The following is a 10,712-nucleotide window of genomic DNA, read 5'->3' on the forward strand; positions in this document are numbered from 1 at the left end:
GGGGCTCTGGGAGTGTCTTCATAGAACTGACAACATCATACAAGAATGTCCTAAACTCAAACTGAGAAAGTCTCCCTATTATCTACCCATTTAAATTTATCCAAAACCCGCTACTTCCCAGTCAGGGTCCTTATACAGATATAACCCCACACACTCAATTCATGGGGAGCAGAAGACTTTTAGACAGGCCTGGAGAAAACAGAGAAGCAAAGGTAAGAGAAAATCCCCTGGATCTTCCACTCAGTTTCCACAAGGTTGCTCCTTCCTTTTCAGATACTAAGTTACACCTGTCAGAACACAGAGGCTCTAACTGTTTGAGGCCAACCCCCACTGTGAAAGTTAGTCTGTTGCAAGTTAACCCACACTATGTTGATTACATGTCACATTCTACCCAGGTTTGGATTTGGGTTTCATCTTCACAGAAATTCAGAAAAGAAGGAAACATACTTCTTAATTTCCATTCCAGGAAACAAACAAACAAACAAGCAAAACTTTCAGCTTCAAATAAACAATACCCCTCCCTCCCATATCACAGTCTCCCAGAATTAACTAAATGAACATTTTTTAAAGCCATCATTTCACTTCTTTGAGAAAAATCCTTCTTCTAGAGACAAGACATTATGATGCTCAACAGTAGATAAACTGAGGCATAAGGAAAATCTGTCTGCTTCCTAACAATCTGAAAACAGGTGCATGATGAATGCTTTTCATGGACTGAGAATACCCACAGAAGACAGCCCAGAAGTTTAAAAATCATGCATGCTGGCTGACTGGAGGTGTGGAAAATTCCAGTGCTATCAAAGTTTGATGGCTCTACAAGAACCAGATCTACAGGTGACATGGGGAAAAAAAGCTACTGGGAAGAAAAATAAACTATCCCATAGCCTCTCTGAAAGTGAAAACCACCTTTCCCTGCACTTATGGTTCTGCTTTAATTCATTATATAATTTGTGACTCCTGCACAGACGTCCCATTTGTGTCACGGGGGACAAAAATCCATGAAGGAAGGAGGTGTAATGGCATCATAGGGCATTTATTTCATATAACATGACCCACTTTTTTTTTTTTTTTTTAGTGTCTGAAAATTCAGAAGTCATTACCTTAAGCATGCGGATTTCTCGAAGGGCGATTTTCTTTATCACAGGGTCATCTTCGGATTCCAAAAACCTCTTGATGGCCACAATCTGACCCGTGTCTCTATTTCTGCATTTGAAAACAACTCCATAGGATCCTTCGCCAATTTTCCCAATTTTTTCATACTTCTCCATCACAGATAAATAAATCTTCTTAAAATGAATCTTCACATAGTTTGACAATGTTGCTGATAAAATATCGGCATGAAGCCTGCACTAGTGCCCCACTCAACGATGGGCCTTTGTCAAGGACCTAGAACAGAACAACGGCACTTGCTAAAGAATTAAGAATTGACCCATTCCCTTAAAGCCTCTCCTCTCAGCCGTGGCCACTAGATCAAGGATGAGAGTTAGCGGCCTCCGGTAACCCAAAGTTTAATCGTCTGTTATATACCGTGCAAGTTAAAATGTAACCTGCCATCCCAAAACGAATCGAGTTGTAAGACAATCTATCTTTTTTAATGTTAAGTTTATCCGATCTAAGACACCTGAGCTGGCTGGAGGGCCAGGACCGCTAAGGGCTTCCCTGGTTCTAATATCGGGTCTCATTTCCCTTCGGCAAGAAGACACCTCCCTGCTCCCTGGGGGCGGGGGCGGGGTAAGTAGGAAGGGGCGCGGCGAGGACGGGCGGGACGGGGGAGAGCCCAGCAAGGCGCTCGCCCCGCGCCCAACAGCCCCGCACCTCCCGGGGCTGGCCCGGAGCTCAGCGAGGAGCCTGGCCGCGCGGTCCCTCCGCCTCGCGGGCCACCTCTTCCGCCCCGCCGCAGCTGAGAAAAGCCCCCAGCGCCTCCCGGCTTCCCACCCGCGTCCCGGCCCGCGCCGCGCAGCCTCGAACGGCGCCACATGGCGCCCGGGCTCGCGCCTCCCTCCTCGCCCGGGACTCACAGCGCCGCGGCTGCCGGGCCTGACCTCGCTCCCGCCTCGCAGACTCTCCCCCGGCTGGGTGGCCGCCGGCCCGCCCACGATCCCTATGGGAACCGGCCTCCGCCCCGGGCTGCCCTGTGCGGGACCGCCGCGCCCCGGCTTCCCTCCCGGAGCGGCCACGGTCTTGGCCACGGCGGAGGGCCCGCGTGGACGGCCCTTGCCGCGCTGGAGGAGCTGTTCTGAACGTGGGCAGGGGTCCCTGCTAGTTCCTCAGCCGGGGAGAGAAGGCCTTCAGATTGCAAACTCCAGCAGGTTGTGGAGAAAGCAGCTCTGGCAAAGTCGGCTGGGAAGACGCCTGCGCCAGGAGACCCCCCCCCCCAGCCCCACCCCCACGCGGCCTGTACCTCGCTGCGTTGTAACTGATTACTCGCCGGTATTCTTTACCAGACTGTAAACGCCTTGAAGGCAGTTTCTACCTCAATGCGGTAGCCGCCAGAAAGGAATGAATGGAAAAAAGGGAGAGAGGAAAAGAGGAAGAGGGCGGTAAGATGAGTAAAACTGGTTAAAGTCAGAAATTACCCCCAACTAGCTTGGGTGGAGGAGTGGGGGCAGAGGGGATATGGTCCTTGACCGCTGACTTCCACTGTAGCTGAGACTTATAATGTGAGAAATAGAGGCTTACGGAGCCTGCCTTGTTTTCTGTTCCACATTTCCATCCTTCTCCCAACTGGCTTCTATTTGTCAGGTCTGAGCACAATGGTGGAAAGTTAATGGACCTGGGGAAATCTTAAAATAAGGTAATTTGTCTCTGGGCAGATTGCCTCAAAACTTTATCTTCTGTCTTGTTACATATGCCTAGCACTGAGATGATGTTAGCCCTAGAAGCAATACCTGAGGAGGGAAAATTAGCATACCGCCTATGACACAAGTACCAGTCCTGTGCCAAGGAGAATACCACTAAATGTAAATCAAGATAGGGTTCAGGATGAAGGTGGGAGGAGAGAGATTGGTGGCTGCTTTGAAAATGGAGTGGCATATAGATGGGGTCCAGGGATGGGCTAAAGGTGGTCTGTGAAGCTCCCAGAAATTGTTTCTAAACAGCAACCACTCATGTGTTTTCTGTTTTTATGCCTCTTCCAGATGTCATATAAATGGAAATATATATTATGTAGCCTTTTGAGGCTAAGCAGCTTTCATTCAATATAATGTATTGGAGATTCATCCACGTTGCTGCATTTATCAGCAGTTTGTTCCTTTTTATTAGTGAGTAGTATTCCACTGTATGGATAAGCCATAGTTTGTCAACCCCAATTGAAGAACATTTGAGTTGTTTCCAGCTTTGGAGAGTATAAACCAAGCCACTCTAAACATTCATGCATGGTCTTTGGTTTGAGCATATGTTTTTGTTTCTCTTGGGAAAATAATACTTAGGAGGAGTACTGCTGGGTCATATGTTAAGTATATGTTATTGTAAATGACTGCTAAAATGTTTTCCAAAGTAACTACCATTTTACATTCCTGCCCACAATGTTCCAATTACTCTGTGTCTTTGCCAGCAATTGGTATTCAGTTTTTGTTTTTTTTTTTTTGTCTTTTTGCTATTTCTTGGGCTGCTCCCACAGCATATGGAGGTTCCCAGCCTAGGGGTCGAATCGGAGCTGTAGCCGCCAGCCTACGCCAGAGCCACAGCAACGCGGGATCCGAGCCGCGTCTGCAACCTACACCACAGCTCACGGCAACGCCGGATCCTTAACCCACTGAGCAAGGGCAGGGACCGAACCTGCAACCTCATGGTTCCTAGTCGGATTCGTTAACCACTGCGCCACGACGGGAACTCCGGTATTCAGTTCTTTTGATTGGATGATGGTCACTTGTGATTTTAATTTGCATTTCCCTAATGACTAACATTGAGCAGTTTTTCAAATGCTAATTTGCCACCTGGATGTTTTCTCACTTATAGATTCTAGAAGGGTTTTTTAAGTTCCTTGTGGTTTTTTTTTTGTTTTTTTTTTTGTTTTTGTGGACAATCATGTCATCTGCAAATAGAAGCAGTTTTTGTTCTTCGTAACTGGAATGCTTTTTCTTTGTTTTTCCTGCCTTATTGCACTTGGTATGTCCTCCAGTGTAGTATCAAATAGAAGTGGTGAGAGCAGACATCCTTATTACTGATTTTAGGAGGAAAACATTCAGTCTTGCACCATTAGGTATGATGCTAACTAGATTTCTTTGTAGAGGTCGTGGTAGGCAACCTCTGAGATGGCCCTTAATGATCCCTACCTCATGGTAGTCATGCCTTTGTATACTCCACTGCCATTCAGTGTAGGCTTGACCTAGTGACTTGCTTCTAAGGAATAAAGTATGTTTAACATAATGGAATATCACTTCTGGGATTTGGTTATGAAGAGACTATGATTTCTGCCTTGAGTACTCTTGTACTCTCTCACTCACTTCCTCTGAGGGAATCCAGGTGCCATGTTGTGAGATGCCCTATGGCAAGGAATTGAGGAAGCCAACAGCCAAGAAGACTCAATCCAGTATTCTGTGAAAAATTGAGTCCTGCCAACAACCTTGTGTGTGAGCTTGGAAGTGGATCTCCCTACCACCATCTCTGTTTCCGTAAGTCTTTGTTTGGATGAGATTGTAGCCCCAGCTAACAATATAAATTCACTTTTGTGGGACACCTTGATTTAGAAATACCTAGATAAGTCATACCTAGATTTCCAGCCTCCAGAAATTGTGAGACAATAACTGCTTGACATTTATGTTTTGGGCTTGTTACACAGCAATATAGAACTAACACAGAAGCCCTTTATTACATTGAGAAAGTTCTCTTTAATTGTAATTTGCTGAAAGGTGGGTTTTTTGGTTTTGTTTTTAATAATGAATGCATGGTATATTTTGTTGAATACTTTTCTACATACATAGAGATAATAATATGACTTCTTGTTTAGTCTATTGATAAATTGATTTTAAAATTTTGAAACAAGCTTACATTCCTGGGATAAATCCAACTTGGTTATGATATTCTATCTTTTTGATACATTGCTGGAGTTGATTAATAATATCTTATTGAGTATTTTTACATTGTTTCTGAGAGACATTAATCTATAGTTTTATTTTCATGTCTTTGTGTGGTTTAGGTATCAAGGTAATGTTGATTTCATAAAATGCGTCTGTAACTGCTTCTTTAACCTTTATCTTATGGAGAAGTTTAAATTAAATTGGTATTATGTATTCCTTAAATATTTGGTAGAATTTGCCAAAACAAATTCTTCCTGAAACTTTTATTATTGAAATGTTTTTAATTCTATTTATTTATCAAAATATAGGACTATTCATGATATCTGTTTTTTCTTGAGTGAGCTTTACTAGTTTGTGTCTAACAGAATTTGTATATTTCATCTAGCTATTTAAATTTATGGGCATAAAGTTGTTCATATATAATAGCATTACATTGTTATCCTTTTAATGTCTACAGCATATATAGTGGTTTTCTCTGTCATTTTTGACATTAGTAATTTGGAGTTTTTTCCCTCTTTTTTTCTTGGTCAGTTTGACCTATCAATTTTATTGGTTTTTTAAAAAAATGAAATAGCTTTTGATTTAATTGATTTCCTCTGTGGTTTGTCAATCTTATTGATATCATCTATTATTCCTTCTCCTTGCTTTATGTTTAGCTGCTTTTTCTAGTTTTTTAAGATGAAAGTTTAGACTTAATTTTAGATTTTTTTCTTTTCTAATAAAAGCCTTGAAAAATGTGATAAAATTTGCCCTAAGCACCACTTTAATGTGTCCCAGAAACCTTGATATGTCGTATTTTCACTTTCATTTAGCTCAAAATATTTTTTTAATTTCTCCTGTGACTTCCTGTTTGACCCATGGGTTATTTTGAACTATGTTGTTTAATTTCCAACTGTTTTTTTTTGTTTTTTACAGATTTTCCAGGTATCTTTCTATTATTGATTTATAGTTTAATTCCATTGTTTTCAAGATACTAACTCACATATTTTTCCTTTTATATTTATTAAATTATCTGAATATTAAAAAAAAAAACCTCACAGACTTTGAAAAACTTATGGTTTCCAAATGAGACAGGTTGGGGGGTTGGGGGAATGCACTGAGGGTTTGGATGGAAGTGTTATAAAATTTGGTTGTGATGATTGTTGTACAACTATAAATGTAATAAAATTCATTGAGTAATTAAAGTAAACATAAAAAAAATTCCATTATTTTCAGAGAAAGCCTTTTGAGTGACTTAAATCCTCTGAAATGTGTTGAGGTTTGTTTTATGGCCTAGAATATGGTCTATGTTGGTGAATGTTTCTATTTGACAATTTAAAAAATTATTTTTAAATAAGATGGGAAAGTCAATGTGAATTTTTTTCCGCACTACCCTTTCTGAAGTTCATTCCAGGCTAAAGTTAGTCTGGAAAATTAACTTTATGGACTCCACAAGGTTCAATACCCAAGGAGCCTGGAGCTGTGCCAAGTTCAGGGGTAAAGTAGGGAGCAAGTGTACAGTTATTTATGCCTAACTAAGCAGTAAACCAGAAAGCTGGCAGGATGTGCAGCTGCACCACTTGTTTTGTTTGGAGGAAATTGGAGCAAAATATGAGAGAACAGCTTTGAAAGGGAGGCAAATAGTTGATGTCACCATTTGGCCCCAAACAGAAAAGATACTATGGCCTCTACACCATTGAATCACTGGCAGTCCTTGCAGCTGGCAGGACTAAAATTGGTTTTGACATCAAAGAATTGTAACTCTTGGGAAGTAAAGTTCTTGGGAGACTGAGAAATGATCTGATATGTGGGGTTCTTTTTCTTAAGCAAGTGCAAAGAACAGTGAAACAGCAATATTATTTTCCACTTACAGTGATTTTTGATTTGTACCTTTGCATAATTAGAACACTTCAGTGCCCCTGGAGAACACAAATAGTACTGTGGTATTTTAATCATTTAAGGAAGCAATAAATATTTAGTAGAGTAACACATGGTAAGAGAAAGAGCCTGGGATTTAGAGTCAGAGACCAGGATTTCTACCTTCTTACTGGTATTTGATCTTGTGCTGGAGAATTATTATTGCCTAAACAACAACAACTACAGTAATTATTTAACTAGTGCTTACTTCATGGCAGGCATTATGCTAAGAATATTTCATGTATGAGCCTTACAACAACCCTAGGAGATAGGCATCAGTATTGTCCTGAGTTTCAGATGAGGGAAGTGAGTGTTTTTTTTTTTTTTGTCTTTTGTCTTTTTTGTTGTTGTTGCTATTTCTTGGGCCGTTCCCGCGGCATATGGAGGTTCCCAGGCTAGGGGTTGAATCGGAGCTGTAGCCACCGGCCTACGCCAGAGCCCCAGCAACGCGGGATCCGAGCCGCGTCTGCCACCTACACCACAGCTCACGGCAACGCCGGATCGTTAACCCACTGAGCAAGGGCAGGGACCGAACCCGCAACCTCATGGTTTCTAGTCGGATTCATTAACCACTGCGCCACGACGGGAACTCCGGAAGTGAGTTTTAGAATGGATAAGTAATGTGTCTAAGGACACAAAGCTAGCGAGTTTTGAAGTGGGGATTGGAACGAGGACATTCTGAACTCCAGAACTTTTGCTCCTGTTTGCAAATACTGCCTAAAACAATAGGGTGGTTGTCAGAATTTTTGAGTTAATTATAGGACACTGGAGTTGACCCAGAGTACTTAAAATGCACAATATAGTACCCTTCTTTTCTTTTAGGTTTCCAGGAGGGTAAGTCTTATCAGTATGCTTCCTTATCACAGTGGTACAGCAGTGTCATCTGTGTGCAGCTTCCACCTCTGAAGAGCAAACTTCTGTGAGGTTGGGCATAACACTGAGGCCTTATCTGAGTGCTGAACCCAGGGCAGTTCTTGAAGCTCTCCCCTACCCTATTATGTTTCCTGTAAGGAAAAGGGAGCTTAGTCACTGTGATCTTAAAAGGACACTATTCAGCTGCTTGAGGAAATACTTTACTTTTGCTGCTTTAAGTGGATTTAGAAATTGTTTCCAGGGCACACAGAGAAAATAGTTAATAAATACCATCTAGGGGTATTTCTGTTTCAGGCTCAGTATCCACATTATCTCTAATCTTTATAACAGTCTTGTACAGCCAGATTTGTTAATTGGTTAGAATTTTTAACTCCCCCATTTTATTAAAGAAGAAACTGAGGCTCTGAAAATTTGGTCCACAGAGACATGACCACTCAGCTATCCAGGGCTGATAGCAGAGTTCACACCAATTCCACCTGTTTCCAAAGCTGTTTCTGGTGGTGGTGAATGGAGTTAGAACAACTAAGAACACCTTGTGAACAGCCTAAAGAGGAGCCAGGTTTCAAGTCAAGTTCTTCCTAACCAGTTACTGCTTACATGCTACAAAACTAGGCATGCAAATAACTTTCCCTCTTTATCTGGCCATATAGAAGGTACATCAATGGAAATAATGGAAAATCAGTTTAAATAAAATAAGAGCCTATTATCCTTTACGTTGTATGTGGGCCCAGCTGAAAACAGAATAAAGTGTTTTTATCCCTAATTAACATAACCTTAGTTATTTTTTTGTGTATTTTTCCCTTTAAAGAAATAATACTCTTTGCATTTTATCTGTGGCAAGCCATTCTTTTAAAGCCCCTCTTCTAAAAGCTTTCTTTGTTTCTGAGCCTCCCTTTAACAACATCAATACTTTTTTGCTTTTTCAGATTTTAAAACAACCACCCATACTTTTGCCAATGAACCTAAATGCTTAGCAAATATTAGCACAAAACCCGAGGGGGTCTATGTTGTTGGCTCTGGGCCATCAGCTGGTGAGGCAGTGTATATGGTGATCCTTCTTTAGGAAATACGTCTCCAAACCTCAAAGTGTGTACATCTCTTACACTTTGGACAGAGGATTGCTAACCACACTTAAATCATAAGTGATCTGTGTACATTTATGTGCACTTATGATTCCTGAATCATTATATTCTTGGGAAAAAGGAAAATTTCCTTAGGGGGAAGAAAAGGTAAATTTCCAAAAAAATGTATGAGACAATAAATGACATTAATTACTTACTTTCTGAACTTCAACTTAAAGCTGTGACACAGAAAGAGCTGTTTGGAAAGCAGACATTTACTGGGTGGTGACGTTGGTCAGATACCATGCTGGGTTCTGGGGACTGAGAGGAGACTTTCCTGAGATCAAACATGGTATTGAAGTGCAGAGCCTGCTCTCATGCCTCTTCTCCCAGTGAGTGTATTCCCTGAAGGAAACTAGACAGGTGAACTTGGAGGGCTAGAGTTTACAAAGTACTTTTTGCTTTTGAAAACACTTCAGAGGTTCTGTGAAGAAGAGAGGACACATCTGGCATTTGAGGAAACAGATAGAGAAAATCAAAATGACTTTTTCAGAGTTAAAAACCAAATTCGTTCTAGGCAAAAAACAGGCCCAGAACCTCAATCTCAGTTCTGGGTTGTATTCTTTCCACCTGTTTTACTGTAATGTGGCTTCCCATTAGATAGTTTTAATTACATGGTTAAAGAAATGTAAATCTGCCTTGAGAAAACCCAATATCAAAGCGAATAGTCACAGGTGTGACAAGGTGGAGGCAGAGGAGAGGAGGAGAGGACAGGAAATAGAAACTATGTACATTTAAAAAATATTCTTAAAAGTAAGATTCTTTTTATTCGGATTGTTTTAGAAATGCATACTTTTTTTTTTTTTTCTGTCTGCTGAGAGACCCACAAGTGGCATATGGAGGTTCCCAGGCTAGGGGTCACATCGGAGCTGTAACCGCTGGCCTACACCACACCACAGCAATGCTAGATCCTTAGCTCACTGAGCCAGGTCAGGGATCGAACCCATATCCTCATGGTTACTAGCTGGGTTCATTACCCACTGAGCCACAACGGGAACTCCTAGAAATGCATACATTTCTTGAATGGAGTTAACACTCTCAGTCTTCTCAACTTTCCCCTCTTTATAGAAACTGTATGATGGTATTCATTGGGGTTGAAATAACTCTTTGTACAAAGAGAAACCTCTGTCACCCTAGATATATTTCCCATGCCAACCATTGTACTTTTAGGTGTCTGTTGATCCAAAAGCTCTAAATGGTTTCATAAAGTCATCTTTAAGCTGCATTCATGCAAAGGATTAAATGAAGATCATAGTTATGATCACATGGAGAAATCCTATTCGTGTAAATAGTTTTCATAAGAGTAGCTCATTGTCAGATATTAGTAGTGAGATACTGTGAGGCATCTAAAATGAACCCATGCATTGGTCCTTGTGAAAAATACAAATTTAAACAATATTCCCTCTAAATAATAGGTCCTTCCCCTTCAACAGCAACATATTTATTTTTCTACAGTATCATCTGACCTGATGTTCCCAGTAAGAGAATGAACTCTGGAGCCAGACTGCCTGGGATCAAATCCAGCTCTGCTATGAACCATCTGTGAGGCAAGTTACTCAGCTTCCCTAGGCTTCATTTGTGTCATCTACAGCCTAGAAATTAACTGTTGCTTAAAGTTGTGAGGATTCAGTGAGTGTTATAACCGTAGTAGCTTTTATTGTTAGGATGCTAATCATCTCTGCACACTGTTTTCTGTTCAGGTGGGAATTTCATTTACACTAAGATGTATTCCATACTTTACTGACAACATATGTAAACATACAGATTCACTTAGCACCTACCAATCAAGGAAAAACATCTTTTT

At 41.1% G+C, this 10,712-nt stretch overlaps 2 protein-coding genes across 9 annotated transcripts in view; one reads left to right on the forward strand and one right to left on the reverse strand.

Annotated features, from left to right (window-relative positions):
- CDKL1 (cyclin dependent kinase like 1) overlaps positions 1 to 2,153 on the reverse strand; it is a 63,416-nt gene extending 61,263 nt beyond the window's left edge. For 3 of the 8 annotated variants that reach the window (XR_007133177.1, XR_007133176.1, XM_047767278.1), the window contains exon 1: positions 1,101 to 1,720. Coding sequence is in view for 6 of the 8 variants with exons in the window: in XM_047767278.1 (XP_047623234.1) it covers positions 1,101 to 1,268 (168 nt within the window). In the remaining 2 variants the exon portion in view is untranslated. Of the gene's footprint in view, positions 1 to 1,100; positions 1,727 to 1,815; positions 1,879 to 2,018 lie in introns of those variants that run through there. The other 5 variants (XM_047767280.1, XM_047767282.1, XM_047767281.1 and 2 more) reach the window with 5 other exon arrangements.
- LOC125120793 (basic proline-rich protein-like) lies at positions 1,477 to 10,454 on the forward strand. Its single transcript, XM_047769215.1, has 4 exons — positions 1,477 to 1,482; positions 1,603 to 2,794; positions 4,465 to 4,613; positions 10,364 to 10,454. Exons 1-2 carry the CDS (start codon positions 1,477 to 1,479, stop codon positions 2,449 to 2,451), a joined length of 855 nt encoding a protein of 284 aa, XP_047625171.1. The 3' UTR covers positions 2,452 to 2,794; positions 4,465 to 4,613; positions 10,364 to 10,454.
- The last annotated feature ends 258 nt before the right edge of the window (positions 10,455 to 10,712 follow it).

This window comes from Phacochoerus africanus, chromosome 2, assembly GCF_016906955.1.
Source record: "Phacochoerus africanus isolate WHEZ1 chromosome 2, ROS_Pafr_v1, whole genome shotgun sequence".
Classification (NCBI taxonomy): Eukaryota; Metazoa; Chordata; class Mammalia; order Artiodactyla; family Suidae; genus Phacochoerus; species Phacochoerus africanus.